The sequence below is a fragment of the Nothoprocta perdicaria genome, unplaced genomic scaffold (genome assembly GCF_003342845.1).
Source record: "Nothoprocta perdicaria isolate Ctin4 unplaced genomic scaffold, notPer1 scaffold_0, whole genome shotgun sequence".
NCBI lineage: Eukaryota > Metazoa > Chordata > Aves > Tinamiformes > Tinamidae > Nothoprocta > Nothoprocta perdicaria.
In genome coordinates, this window is record NW_020454092.1 from 10,289,425 (window position 1) to 10,305,587 (window position 16,163).

Below are 16,163 nucleotides of genomic sequence, written 5' to 3' on the forward strand. Positions count from 1 at the left end.
TTTTTTTTTTTTGAGTTCTTTCTACGTGCTTTAATATGCATGAATGTTGGGAAATAGCAAGTAATAAGATGCACAGCTCAGTGGGAAACAAATACAACGCTCCATATGTATTGCTCCAAGGAGTGCAGTCTGGGAGACCAGAAATAGTAGGCAAAACTACCTTACATACCCACATATGTTTTATACCAAGCAAGAATAACATAGGCTTTTCCCACAGTGTTTCCCTACTCCAAGGGTTCAGTTTTTCTTTTATTAGAAAGACAATCTAATAAGCATTCAAGGCTGTGTTTAAAAAAAAAAAAAAAAAGCCATTTAGGGTATTAAACTCTCAGAGATTAAGATGAATTCATAGCCTTCCAGTTTCTTACAAAAAAGCAGATTCTCAGCATTTTTGGAAGGCAGTAAGGAGGAGATATATTGCCTCTGATGTACAACTATTTCTACTCATCTCTCTTTATGACTTCCTGGGCTTACGGAATCAATAGTAAAATGATCTTTCTACAGCTATCATATCAAGCATCTATTGATCTATTAACATCTATTAATAGATAAATAATTTATTATATCTATAATCTATTAATAAAGATATAAAGCCATAATTAATTCTTTGCTATTCTAAGATTTCAGAAGTATCTTGCATCAATTTAATCCTCCCAAATCTGCAGATAGGAAATTGCTACAAGACAATTATTACTGTAAGCTACAGGCCCAAGCCAAACACTTGAGTGTTGGAGTATCTAGACTTGAATCAGAAATCGGTGCTTGAGCACAACTGTAAACATACTTGTATTGTGGAATGATTTGCAGCAGTGAGTTATTGTGGTGAAGGTGTAGGTGGATAGCTGAAAAAAAAAGAAAAATTCATGCTGCCATAGTTAATCTACTACAAACTAACTGTACAGTGGACATATGTATTAGTTTAAATGAAAGCGAAAATCAAACTGCTTACTTTCTAAAGTAAAAGATACAGATAAATCTATACATACAGAGTGAAGAAAAAAAGAATCAATAATTGTATCATGGCATTTATATTCCCAGACCTGCTACTGCACCTAAAGTGAAGCAAAAAATCCAGACCTGGACGTAAATGCTAAGAAGGTCTCCAAAGACTGTCCCTGTGTTCCACYGGGCCTCTAGCTGAAACAGTTAATATCTTATGGACATCATTTATTCTAACAAATTGTCTTGCTCGTTTGCCTGCCCAGGCATACTGAAGACTTTTTAATGTRAGCTGCAGAGTGCTGACATCTCCTGTTGGAATATCAGGATTTCAGCAGGCTCAGCAATGCAMGCGATGAGGCTTACAGCTAGTTACTGTCAAGGACATACAAAGAAAAAGGTGTTTGCTGCCTTGCATTCAGAACACTGCAAACACGCTGTTTAGTCTTATAAGAGATTTAATTATACTCGAGGAATCTGTTTGCCAGCATCTTACAATTGGCTGCCAAATAACGCCTAGCCTGAGTCGTGTGAACAGCCTGTCCCAGTAACGTTTACCATTTATGGTGGTTAAGTATCATTTTGGCTCAGGGGCTAATATGTCAACTGAGCTGAAGAGAAAGCTTAACTGAGAAAGCCTCCACATGAGTAACTTGGAGAGAGAAGCAGCAGACACCACTAAAAGCTCTCAAAGCAAGACTCACATTCACACGTATACATAGGGAGACCTGTAAAGGAGCCTGGCCAGCTGAATTACAGGCTTTTAAGTTCTACCCCCCACACATTTTCAATGTAAATAACTCCAACTGTTACCAGATCTCATGTTAACACTGCTGTCGACTCAAAGAATAACAGATTTTATACGCAGAAAATTGATATCAGTACTTTGATCTCATCTGCCTTTCTTCCCCTGAAGAATTTCTTTGTCTCAGGCTGGAAGTGTACGGGCAAAATTGTCTCTGCAAGTTCTCCAAAAATTCCAAGCTTGATTTATAATGGCATAAAAAAAATATGTGCCCTGTATTTACTTGAGGCATGTAGGGACACTTATGCCTTTTTAAAGATATCAGGTTGGTATTTCATTTTGCAAATTTGAATCATAAGAACTAGATATTTAATGACCACACAAGCATTGCTAGTTTTCCAGGCCTCTCCTGCAGCTCCATGAATGCTCTGACTTTCTTTTCTGGCTCTTTCCCTCTGTATGGGATGCCACCAAATTATCAGTGTTTCCACCCTTGATTTATTTTCTCAGCTTCTTCTGCAACCCATAGTATTTGAAAAGAACATCCCAGAAATCTGACTGTCAAAAGGCTGACTATACCACTAAGACCCAACATTTGTTTAAAAAATAGCCCAAATCTTAACTTTAAGCTCAGAGGACAGAGATACAACATAGTCAGCTGAGTTCACTGCAAATCACTTTGCAGTCAGCAGACTGAATTCCTCAGGGACAGTCTCACTGAAATTTTTTGCTGCCAAAGCAGTATTTGCTTTTGCCTTCAGAACTGTCTGCCTTACTAATGACTAACACTGTCTGCAAGCTATTTACATCAAGACATTGCTCTTTTGTCACTGCCAAGACAGCAACTCTGTTRAAGGTTTGCGAGGGTGTACATCTACCAAATGCATTTCTAAGGCAGCCCTGCTGGCCCACTAAATCAAAATAAGATCCCCCACGTCAGATAACCTGCTAGAAATTCATGTTGATACCTGTATAAGCACAATGTTACTGTAAATACAATTATGCCAGTCTGACATGGAGAACTACCAAAAAGCAGCTTCATATATGTTAAATAAATGTCGCTTAACTCCACAGTGAAAATGTGCTCTGTAGTGAAATTAGTCAGAATTTCATCTTCACAGGTGGATTTTAAATTAAATGCAATGCATCATCATGTGCAGAAATACCAGTTCCTTTTGAAAAAAAMCCCAATGGAAGTACAACAGGATTTCTGAGGATGCTGTTACCCGAGAGAGTTACAGCCCTTCTTTAGTACAACCACAGCAGTAACAGAATGATTCTGTTATTTGAGGTAATGTTAAAATATTTCTGTTCAGCGAATCAATTATCAAACAGACAGTGTGCTAAGAACGCATTTAATGGGCACTTCAAATAAGACTCAGCTTGATGGCGAGGATACACTTGAAATTACAAGAACATAAAGAAAAAAATAAAGAATCAATCAGCAGAATCATATTTTTCTGGGTGAGAGCTTATGTAAGAAAGAATCTCTAATACAGAGAGTTTTGACCAAAGCCTCATTTGGCATGAGAGGCTTTTTTGGCACCTGTGATTTCTGAAGAGGTTTATAAATGAAGCTAATGCTATGAAATAGCCTGATGGTTGACTTTTTGACTTCCAATTAGCTAATCCTCACCAGCTGCTCTTGGAAATGGTCTTCAGAGTAACATCATGTCCATGCTTAAAAAAATTGCTCAGGTGTATATTCAAATAACAGGTCTTATATGTATTTTGATGACTTCCCCCTTACAGCCGAAACCTACAGCACTGCGGATCTTGGCAAACCTTGCTGGGATAGCTCACCCCTTGGCCCATGTAGGGCCATTTCTAAGACTGATGTTATAATAACCATCTGTCTTCTGTCATTCTAGTTACCATAGATTAACATGCACAGCTTTTGATCACTTCACAGTTGAGGACACCACCAGATTTAGGGTTTTATTTGTTGGGCTTTTTTTTTTTTTCTCCTCCTTTTTTAAATTAAACATTTGTGTCTGTCAGCATCTCATCTTTGTTTTTCATTTACCAGAAATATTAATATAAATCCTAACATTTAACTTTTACTCACTCTGCAAGCATGCATCCTTTTTTTGCATCCAAATTTGGTTCCTCTTTTACTGGAAATGGTTTATATCAAGAAGCTTTCTTTAGAGAACGCCACTTATTTTGATGGCACAAATCCTATATCATTAAAAGCTTCCACACATGTTTTGGTTTTGTCGTTCATATTTGGTCTCTGGCCAGTATTGTGTTTTACATTTGTGCTTGAGGTGCTGAAAGAAGGGGAATTTATTTGGAAAAAGAAAAAAAAGAAAAAAAGAAAGAAAGAAAGCAGCTCCATCCTTCAAGGAATGCAGCTGTTAGTGACATGCAGAGTGCTCAGCTGAAAGAATCAGGACACTCCTGAAAGCCCTGGAATAGAGCTTCTCTGGTGGCTAATATTAGCCACCAGAAAAGCTGCACACAGCAGCTTACCTCTCAGCACAGTGACAAAAGACTTCTCCCTTTCATTTAATGCTCACAACCAGTTCTTCTGCAGTCAAGCAGTTCAAAGAGGCTACTGGTCTAGAATGTCTTTTGGGCATTTAACAAGACTAGATTTGTATACTTTGGAAAGTCTCCTATAGTCCTCTGTATTTATGTTATGCTTGAAATACAGCAAAACGCTTTCAAATAACTAATGGCTTTGAAAAGCTGTCGCAAATATTTCATCACTTTAGATAATACTTTGCTTACCTTAGGCAGAAATATTTATCTCAGAGAAACAAAGCTGCAGCCCCCCAGTTAAGACTTCAAAGAGAGGCTGATTATAGCACTGATAACCTTCTTTAACAGATCAGCAGCCAAGAGAGGTCATTCTGAGATAGAAAGCAAACAACCCACCACCTAAAGAGAGAATCTCTCAAGATAGGACAGAAAGATTCCTACCTGAAAGCCCATCTTCCACCTGGTTATATTTTGTGGTTCTACTCACACTGGGCTGAAGAATGACAGGAACAAAACAAACTGGTTTTCCAGAAATCATCTCTCTTCACTGCTCCAATAAACTGGTTACAGCAGGGACCCTGACAGGCTTTCAGGTGACTCTAATCTGCTTGTCTGATGATCAATGAATGAGTACAGTAATCGGATTACAAGAGCTACAGGCTTTCCAACATAGACACAGCTGGGAATACTGCATTAAGGAAAAAAAAAAAAGTGTGAACAGAAGATAGTAGGGGAAAAAGGGGAACAGATGTGAAGTCAGGAAAGTGCCCTGCTGGAAGGGAGGGGGAAATGAGGTCAAGAGCCAATGAGCAGGAGCAGCAGCACTTGCTGGACAGCAGTGGCTCACTGAGGGAAGCAGTATGAGGTCTCCATTCAAGAAAGAAATGTGCAGAAAAAGAGGATCAGCAACACAGGCTTTGGTGACAGCAGAGCTCCTAGGAGAGAGCTGGCTCCCTGTGCTTCTGCTGCTTTCGCCACCCAGATTTTGTGCCCTCCTCCAAGTTGATCATGGAGATGTTGTCTAGCAAGAGGAGATGGGAATATTAGAGGACTCAGGAACTCCAGAGGATGAAACAAGAGCCTGCAGCAGGCTAGATATTTTGCTTATCATCTACAGCTGGACAGAACTGCAACACAGAAGAACATTCTCCTGCAAGTCAGGCCTCATGTAACAAGGGCTCCATCTTGACACCACACCTAGAGACACCTGGAAAATGGAAATAACTGCCCCTCTTAARCGTAAAATCTGTCTGTGAAGAAGACAAGTTTCCTGTACACAAAATTTACTTGGAGCAATACAATATTACTGCAATCCTATTATCTATTCCCTCCCCTTCCCCTTYGCTCTCCTTCTATAATCATAAGTAAAATACTCATGTCTTAGAGTGAATGTCAGGTGGTTGAGTGTCCCTTTAACACATCTTCTACAGCTGAATCTCACTTCAGATTTTTAGCAGTGATTAATGAACAGAGAGACAACTACATATCAGAAGGCTCAGCTATAAGACAGACCTGAAGAAAGTTGTTACGCCCAGAAGTTTACCTTACCTTCCAACTACATAATTGTTTTAGTAAGTTACAACCACTAACTGTCCTGTTTATATTGCCATAGCTACAGCACATTAATTGTCATACTACACAGCTATGTCCGATTAACCTCTCCTCACCTCAGCTTCCTACTCATAAAACTGTGTTTACACAGTTTACAAACACCTTTGTAAAAAGCTGTTTAATATAAATATTCATCCTCAGTATCTAAAATCACCATCCTCACTATAAATGTATTTCAGGTGACTTGAATGTAACTTACATCTCCCCATTATACAGAGGTGATTTTTTTGTTGCTAACAAATGCCTGATTATTTAAAAATGATTTGGGTACTTATTTTCGTATCGGAACACAAGGCACAAACTGTACTATCAAATGCGAACATTAACCCAATTGCCAAGTTCGCACATACAAGCACAGCAACAACTCAAAGTGCACATATTATTTATGAACTTACAAAAACTACTCATAGCAGCCCCAATGCCTTCCAAACTCCAACTTGCCTGTGTGAGGATGCTAGAAGAATTGCCAAGTGACAAATGACATCATGTCAGGAAGAGCAAGGCCTGTACTGAGTTTGAATATCTGGATTATAGTGCTCACCAGCCACGGTTTCCTGCATTAGACTAATTAATCTAGCATTTTATCCAGAGTACCCCACTCTCCAACACTAACTTTGCTAACTGCAGCTAGCAAAAGTGCTCGTGGTGAAGCGGTTTGCAAGGGCAGTGTCACAGCGTGCTGCTGCTCACTCTCTGCTCTGCCTGTGTTCCACCTGTGAGACTGCTGTCATGGCGAGGGAGGCAGTCAGTCAGATTGAATCTTCTCTACTTAGTCTTTTACAAGGCCAAAGTTAACTTCACCTTAATTAACTTCATACTTCCACCACTACCTCAATGACCCATGCCAATTTACCCAGTCTGCCTTTACCTTACTGATTTGAAGATTGAATTTTCGTGCCTTAAAAAAGCAGAAGAATGATTAGGTTGAAATAGTTTTTTTTTTTTTAATACCACTGCATTTTTTACACCTCATCTGTAAAAAGTGTGGGACTGTTTTAATGAAGTGCCAAAAACCTCCTACAAACAGCTGAGTTATGATAGCAAGGAAAGACTGAGGTTGTTCAGCACCAGGCAGATTTTATCCCTGCTTTATAATAAGGAAGTAAAAGCCATCCATAAATGAATCCAGGACTGCTGACTTGGAAGGAATGCTCTGCCACAACAGTCCTAGCTAGTTATCCCAGGCAMAATGCAAAGCACTGGAAAAACCTCCCACTGCATTTAACAGGACTTGAATCAATCTCCAGTTATAAGGCAAAGGGCTGTTGAAATGTTGTTTCCTACATAATTCCACAACACAGAATTTCCTTTGACAAACCAAAGTAATATATCTTCTGAAGGACAGACAAAGAAAGTACAAAAGATGGAGAGAACATAATATGTCACCTGATAATACCTGTAACATCCTAGTATGCYTAAGTACAATTTTGTACTATAATTCATACACATGGCTTCGTTTTGTAATTTCCTTTAAACTGTCACTGACTATCCTTGCTGCATGGTATGGGACTTCTCAGAGTTATCTGAAAGCTTAACTTAATTTAGGAAGTAGAGGGTTTTATATTTAGAAAACAAAACTAAGCTTTACAGTCAAGATATACAATTCATCCCAGGTAAAGTTTCCCCACTGATCACAACAGATGAGTCCTTTCATGAGACCATTGCAGTCTCACAATAGCAAAGCCAAAAATGGCAATGCAAAGCTAAATTTAGCCCCAGACTTGGAGATGTGTCCAAGGACCACAGTAGCAAGTTAAGAAAAAGCTGAATTCAGAGAGTGGTCTGACACTGGAAATAAGCCTGGAACATTCATTCCTTCTCAGATAAAATATAAATTACACTTCAGGTAAAAAGGAAAATATGCTTTAATGATGAATGAACAGAGRGCTGTACGAAATCTGGAAATCTTAAATTATCTGTGAGACAAAAAGGAACTGGAAAGAGTTGGGTTACAATTCAGAAACAGACTTTGCAGACTTTATCCTCAAAATCAGTGTCTGGTCTGGAGAGGATTTATGAAGTTTTCTCTCTTCCTGCACATACACTGATTTCCTCCTGTAATCTGTCTGCAAAGCCAAGCATTTAGAGAGGCCTTAACAAAGCAGCTTCAGGCCTCAGAGAACCCTAATGCCAGTAAGTGTTTGCTAGAGGGTCTGATGGAAAAATATATGTAAAAAGATAAGAGATTTGGAAATGACGATTTTAAATTTGGTACTATTTTTGTCAGGCAAATCCACATTGATCTGAGACTTGGGGAAAGTTACTGTAATCCTCATGGCAACAGGGACATAATGAGTTTTAGACAGGAAGTGGGGAGGAGAGCTAAAGCTGTAGAAAYGCTCAACATATGGCTTTGCAGCCTGTCACGCGTGTTCTTAATTTCGCTCCTGTTCTCGCCCCACATTCCACGACTCCCAGAAAACAGAATCAGATGTGGAAGAGGGGAACTAACTCCCCATAGTAAAGGAGTGCAGCTTTCTAACTCCAGACTGAATGAAATACAGGGGGAACAGAACTCAGCACAGCAGTGACTATGTAGCCTGAAAGAGTCCAGTAGAACAAAAACAAAAACAAAAACAAAAACCTGGGGAAAAGCTAGGTCACTTGTGTTCCCACGTTACTGCTGTGTGTCAGCCCTGAAAAAACTCAGCAAAGGTTAGTAAGTGAGGGCTGGCTTTTTGGCTTCTGTGCCTGAATGAAAAATCAGCAGGTCCCATGTCAAAGATAAATTCCCTTGAGGTGGATCTCTGTTGACTAGTCCTTAGCTAATGCAGATGAAATGCTTCAGAGAAAATATAAATGACAACTTTGAGAAGAGATTAATTTTAAGCTTATTTTAAATCCATGTTTTCCTACTTCATGGTCTTTTTTTTTTTTTTTTTTTTGGTAACTGCATTTCCAATTCTGCAATCAAGAAATTAACTCCTAGGTTTACTAGAATTACTTTGTTTTCATCTTAAGCTCATCTAGGGTTTTAAGTGGATTCACATAGACAGAATAGGGGCAGGCATACTACTGAATATCATAAGCTGATATAATTGCAAGAATTACAGCACAGTGAGATATTCACCTCTGACCGTGACTTGAGCACTGCAAGATGCCCGTCCTGTGGTGTTTTCAGCCAGACAGGTATAAATACCGTCATCTTCTGGTAAGGCATCTTGGACAGTCAGTTTTGCAATGCCATCTTCAAAAGTGCAATGGGCATATTGGATTGGCTGGTCTGTAGACAGAAAGGAAGAAAATTGTCTTAATACTCCAACAAAAACATTTAAAAGCACTTCTTGGTTTCAGGAAAATCAAGCTACCCCAGATCAGTCAGCAGACTAGAGACCAAAGACCTGCTCTCTGCTGCGAGGCCACTGCTCTCTAGTGACTCCGAACAGCAACATCCCAAGTTCAAGGCAGAATACAGTCCTCAGACAAATCCCACCCTTAGGTTTACTGGGTGCTACGTTGTTAAGGGAAAGGTTTGATTTTTATTTTGAACAGATTCACTTTCAAGTGGATAAGAAAAGAGATGTCATGTATTTGCTCAGCCAATACTTGGAAACTAAACATTAACTTTACTGCCCAGATGTGTAAAACCTGTCAGGGTCTGGAGAATGGATGGATGGCATTCCAAGACACACAGCAAAATCTATGATAGATTGCAAGACTGATTTACACAGGCAGACATTCTGCACTACAGTATGTATAGTCTGGTAATGGACAGCTACAGTCCAGTCCATGGCTAAAAGGGATGACTAGTAAAGAGCTCATTTAAAAAAAAATGGTTCTTTGAACTGGTATGGAACAAACTTAAATGTTAGGGTAGACTCATTGAAGTTGCCTTGCTGTTTTTTAAGAAACTATCATCAATCTCACCCATACTTTCTGAAATGCTTCTGCAATCTGTTTTCCTAATATTAAATAGTTTCCACTACTGACTCATCATTGGTTGCCTTCCCAGTGTATGCAAAGCTTAAGAGAGCCTGATATCTGTATATAAACAGCAAGCTGGAAAGAGAAATTAAGTTCATCTAAGAAAAGAGAGTGAAACTGAAGAAAAAATGTGAAAGACAATCAAAGACATCAGTCAGTGAGGAAACCATGGTCAAAATGAAAGACAAAAATTGGTTTCATTGCCAGAATCATTTCAAAAGATTAAGGGAAAAGCTCTGGGGTTTCTAAGAACAAGCTTTGCACTATCAGCAGGATAAATTAAATGATGCCACATATTTTTCTCTCAACTACAGTTTCCAGCACTAGGAATATCGGCAGGCAGTTATTAGCAATGCACTAGCTAAGTATGAATTTTCATTCTGAAACACTTACATGTGCTAAAATCAACATGATTCACTAGTTACATACACTATAAAATGCCTGGCTGGGTGATCTTGGTCCCTTACCTGTCTTATAAGCCATCTGTTTATAAAGATAACAAATTTTCTACCACATGAAAATACTTGGACACACATTTAATCAACTGCCCAGGAGGCATCAATTTCAGCATAAACTTCTCCAGCTTCTTCATGGATCACATGTTCTTATTTCTGGTTCACTTGAGTGCCCTTTCACTCTGTTATGCAGAAGCTGTTGTGCATATTGGGTCGAATTTTTTATTTTAGCATGCAGGATATCATTAAGTCCTAATATGTGCATACAGAACTAAAGCCCAAGCAGACAAAATTTTCTGGTACAGGGCATGGGGTTCTGCATTGCCCTCCTGGTCTGATTGTGGAGGCCCTAACCTGATAAGGACCCTGGCTGGAATTCTGACATTGAGGCTATAAATTGTGCCTAATAGTGCCACAGTGATAACATCAGCACTACATATTCAGGATAAAAAGCTGCATCATCAAACAAAAGGACAATGTCTTTATATTTCTATCACGAATAAGCAAATGAATAGGGGAAGCATTCTATGTGAAACAAAAAAAAAAAAAAAAGCATGGTCCCCTTCACCATGCCCTCCTACCAAAATTTGCTGGGGTATCCCCGTTTTCTCTCTGTGTCCCAACAAAACCTGGACTGTCATTTTTACTTCTAGCAATATTCACTTTTTTTTTTTTTTTTTAATCAGAACCCAAAACCAAAAAAAAAAAAAAATCTATCTGCCTGGAGGGATAATCTACAGCCAGATTATGTTCATTGCACCTACATTTTGATCTAATAAAAACAGCTCTCCCAGTAGTGAAATGTTCCCTTCTCTAGAGGTAGAACAGTCAAGCATCCGTGACAGTTTGGCAGAAGGAACAATAACAAAAAATACCATACTGCTGGCATGCTATGCCAGAAGAAAGGAAATTTTCCCCTGGACAATTTATCACAWGCTTTCTGGACAGACCAGAAAGCTATCCTAAAACAAAACACTTCTCAGAGAACTGCTCTGCTAAAGTTAGGGACGTATTGTTTTCTAAACCCAGCAGAAAGAGGTTCAGGTAAACTTAGGAGAAAAAGAAGGACAGYAATATGAAAAGGCATGTTCAATTACAGGAAGATATTCAAAAAGAAGTGAAATTGGCCTTATTCCTGCCTATTAAACAGATATTACCAGTAAAACACTTAAAGAAGCTTAAATAAATTGTAGTTACATACTCAAGTATTGTCACAGACAGCACAAATAGTTCTTTAAAKAGCCTTCTTGAGGTCAGAATTAAGACACAAGAAGTACACTTCTAGGCAATTTGCTAGTAAATAGGTGGGAAAATTCAGRGAGAAACTTAAAATTCTGGAAAACAGAGATTAGCAAACAGGTTAATATAGCTGGAGTGTGAGAATTGCATCGTTCTACCTCACTATCATCTAGAAAGAGGCAAAAGGAAGAGCAAGAGCATGGAAAAGTGAAGCCAGTGGCAAATATGGTATGGTGTATGGTATAATGATATGGAACAGAAAGCTATTTAAGCTTCAGTTCTAGAAAACTTCCAGAGTGAGAGCAACAGATGGAAGAACTATCTTTTTAAAGTTGAAAAAAAGTTGAAACCAGGACAGGGAAAAGTATAAGAAAAAGGAACTGCAGGTGGTAAAGCTTCAGAGAAGAGGGAGAGCTGGGAAAACCCCAAGTTCAGGGAATCAGCTCTTATTTGTGCAAGCTGGATGAATCCACTCCCTGTCCTCACAGGTGCTACCATGCGCTTATGGAAAACACATTGTTACATCAGCTCTTTTTTGGCTTGGTTAACGTGAAACAGAGGCCCGTTTGTACAATGGCTCGGAAAACCTTTTAAATTTGCATGTAGTCCTAGCTGGTAAAAAAAGTCAAGAGGTGCCGTTCCACAAGAAGCTACTGTAAGTCTTTTAGGTGTCAGCTGTTGTGGCTTCCTTAGGATCATGAGAGGCAGACTGGACAACGTGCAGACTCTTGTATGATGGACGGCATAGATGATCAGTATCATGGGATGGCAAGCCTAAGAGTAAGACCGTTCTGCTTTTTTTCCCCCATTTGGGCTTCTCAAAGCAGTCTTTTGCTCATGATTCTTACAATTTGATAACTTACTCTCTATATTCTATATCTCATCCAGTACGCACATACGTTTTTCATTAATTCTTCTGAAAAAAACCTTTGGTTTATTACTACATACTTTGAAGACAATTCAATATTTTCTTGTGTCTTTTAGGCATCCTGTCCTATATATAAATCTTATTACTACATAGCTCTGTAAAAATGACATACAGTGAACAAAAATGCAAATGCTATTAGTATATCTTTTTTTCTATGGGGCAACCTACTAGTTATAAACTTTAAAAGCTGTATATTCCAAACATGGACAGCAGATTCTAATGCTCGTTTTCTACAATATTTTTTTCCTGCCTGACTCAAATTATATACGGTGAATGTACTGTTTTCTTCAAATGACCAATTGATAAAAGACTCCATCACATTATTTCACAAAGAGCATTGTTATGTCTGCTTGGAGTGGTATTTCAGGACCAGAAATACAAATTTCTCCTTTATTTGGTTATGGATAAAAAYATGGGAATACATAGTATTGAGTTAGCTGGCAGACAGGAAAGAAATGTTTGCATTCAAATGGACATCACAGTAGCCAGTTTGATCCTTAAGTAAAATTATGACCATTGGCATGTACATGGACTTATCAGCCTTACACTACTGTTTATAATTCATTAAAGTCCAAATCCAAATGGTATATAAATAGTTATGTATCACTATCAGATGCAAGACTGAAAAGCACTGAAATACAGTAGTCTGTTCTAGGAGTCTGGGATGAAAGTAATGTGTTTATAACTTCAGAATAATAAATGATGCCCCTAGTCTTATTATTGTGATAACTTCTTGTGCTTCTGTTGCTCAAAATTATCACTGTATTTTGATTTAAAAGCACAGTTAATGCAGCAGCTTAACAATTTGCAGAGTTAATGCAGCAGTCTAAATAATTTGAAATCCAGCTACCTGAAAATTTGCTTCCTCCTWGTGCTATTGATGCAACTGCAGTTAGGAGCTTGGATATTATGAAGACCTAGCTATACCTGAACAGGCACAGCACAGGACTCAGACARGATTAATAAGAAGAGGAGAAAGGATAACTGAGAACAAGCACACGGCAAAATGACAAGAGGGAACAGTACAAAGTGGAGACTCACAGAAACCAGTCGTTTATTGAAGAATGAAGAAGAATACAGCTTAGAGAAGCTGTGTTTTCTAGGAAACACTGGTTTCCCAAATAGCAAAGCATATTTATATCTATGGAGACATTATGTCTAGTTGTAATACAATGGCACTGCACTTCATKTGAAAATTAGAAGTCATTTTAGACACGAACATGATCTCTATGAGGTGGAAGGCAACTGGATATAATTACATCAAATCATAGAATCCTTAAGGTTGAAGGGACCTTTAGAGATCATCTAGTCCAACCCTCCTGCACACGCAGGGCCATCTAGAGCATGTGGCACAGGATTGTGTCCAACCAGGGCCTGTGATAGTGTGGCTACTTCCAGCTGCCTGTAGAAGGTCCCATCAACTTCCTGTTTGCCGGTAGCAAATACCTACCACARTGTCTCCCACGTTAATGTGCCCTCAACTCGTTCATCATCCACTTCCAGGTTAAGCTCTATTCATTCCAGTTGCTCTCTCACACACAGAGCAACTCCACCACCTTGCCTTCCCAGCCTGTCCTTCCTAAAAAGCACATATGCTTCCATAACAGCACTCCAGTTGTGTGAGCTATCCCACCATGTCTCTGTAATTCAAATGAGATCATGATGCTGGGACTGCACACAGATCTGCAGTTCCTCCTGTTTATTGCCCATGCTGCGTGCTTTGGCATTTAAGAGAAGTAATCGAGCCTGCAGGTGACTAACCCTTTGTGGAGAACCCCTTTGTGGGCGTGGGGTACCTTTGGAGTACAAATCAGAAATAGCTGACCCTGTGGGTAGGAGTTGCTCTTTCTGTGCTGTAAGATTCAATTCTTATGCAGCAAAACAGTGCTTCTATCCCAGCCTGCCGAGAGGGAAATGAAATGTAGCCTTCAGTGAGAGAGAAGTAAATGATTTCCAACRGGAGGATGTCAGAGTTTTATTCACATATGTTTCATGCTGGCACTTCTATCCCAGACACAGAGCTTTTGGGAAGGGGAACAGGGCAGGCGACGGGAACATACCAGTCTCAAGGTCATGGTTTATTTGCCCTGACACCTTTCTGAATTATCCCATTTTCTCTGAATGATTTAAAAAGAAACAGAGATCATGAGCAAATAATTCATTTTAAAACAATCCTGTAGGGAACTGCTTGATGGCAAACTCTATTCTTTGTCTTTAAATCACACACACAAAGATAGATGGCTTGGGAGAGCCTGCAAAAAATCAACTGCACTTCAGAAGTAACAGACCTGATCAAGGGTTAAGCTGAATAAATCCATCTAGTGTTTAATAGCTATGGCTCTAAATGGAAAGAGCTCTTAGTTCAAATGTGCCAGGCCCTGGATCTCCAAGATCATTTGGATTCTAAGCAAAACACTGATGTTTGGGGCTATCTTTGATAGTAGGAGGGAACTTTAAAGGAAACTTTCATGTTAGTTTAATCAGGGCAGGATAGAAGATTATAGATTCTGATAATAGTATAACCAAATACTTGCTTATCTTTAACAGCTAGGGACAAACATTCCAGTTCAGCCTTAAAATCTCAAGGAACATCCTTCCAGTAGGGAAGTAACCTGAAAAACTGATAATAAGCAGAAAGTAAAGAAGTCATCCTGGTTTCAATGTCTGTGATAACTGAGAGGCTCTGAGGGGAAAAAAAAAAGGGAAGGATGAAAAGGCAACTGAAATTTAGATGTTTGTGAATCTTCTTCATTCTTAATTAAGGAATTCTTAATTCTTTCTGCAAAGAAAGAAAAATAGTTGTATACTAAGAACAGCATATATTGCTGCTCTGTGTACACTTTGATTTCCTTCTCATTGGAGAAATGTGTATGATTTGTGAAGGAAGAATATGGTAACTCAACAATCCACTGAGAATGAAGAGACCAAAGCAACATAAATGGGTAAAATACCTGGAGGTTAACCATGGTAGGTCCAGGTCAGCAGCAGGACTGGAAGCATATGGCTTTACTAGATTTTGGGTATGTACTAGCTAAAAACAATGCTGACCTACCCAGGTGACCGAAGAGTGAAACCAGGCACAGAATTTGTTCCAAGCTTGAAGTGTGAGACTGCACTTATTTTTCTTACAAATTATCTTCCCTACAGCACGATAATGCATATCCATTACCATGTGAACAGAAGCTAGTAGCAAAGGAGGGGTAATTGCACAGTATTCAGCATATAGTAGCAACATGGACTTTATCCTGCTGTGATGGAAAACTGCAGTTAACAAAAACCAAGAAGCACCACCTGCATAGAAACTTATCATCAGAGTCCCCCTCCTGGACATACTGGAAACTGCAGTAAGACAGAAAACTACTGAAAGGAATCATTCTTCCCACATAACGTTTTCTTAAAAAAAAAAAAAAAAAGAACAGCATTCCCTCCGCCGCAATACCCACAGTCTTACTGTGTACTGATCAGAGTACACAGTACTCTACACAGAGATCGAGACTGGCCAAAAGTGGATGTATACAGTATTTCTGCAGGCAAGGGAATTGCTTACCATTAAGAAGCCATGTGATCTGAGGCACAGGCACTCCTCCTACGCAGCACTGCAGCACAAAGTCTTGTCCTTCACTCACGGTGCATCCTTTCAAGACACTGGAAAAACATGGAGCAACCTCTTCAACTTTAGGCCCTTTAAAATCAAAAGGAAAACAGTTCCTTTATCCAGATTGACAAAATTACCTTCACTACTTAGCGACTTTTTCTAGGTGTGCTAAGATGGCATGGCTGGGATACAAAATTTGTTCCATGCAAGCAAGCAAAAATCGCAATGAAACATTTTATT

At 39.1% G+C, this 16,163-nt stretch overlaps 1 protein-coding gene across 2 annotated transcripts in view; it reads right to left on the reverse strand.

The window, feature by feature from the left end:
- The window catches only part of MYLK (myosin light chain kinase), a 176,356-nt gene that overhangs the window by 82,005 nt on the left and 78,188 nt on the right, over positions 1-16,163 (reverse strand). Inside the window, exons 10-11 of one of the 2 annotated variants that reach the window (XM_026054306.1) lie at positions 15,876-16,010; positions 8,853-9,005 (exon numbers count right to left, since the gene is read on the reverse strand). In XM_026054306.1, coding sequence (XP_025910091.1) covers positions 8,853-9,005; positions 15,876-16,010 — 288 coding nt within the window. Of the gene's footprint in view, positions 1-4,612; positions 4,830-8,852; positions 9,006-15,875; positions 16,011-16,163 lie in introns of those variants that run through there. The other variant, XM_026054298.1, reaches the window with a different exon arrangement.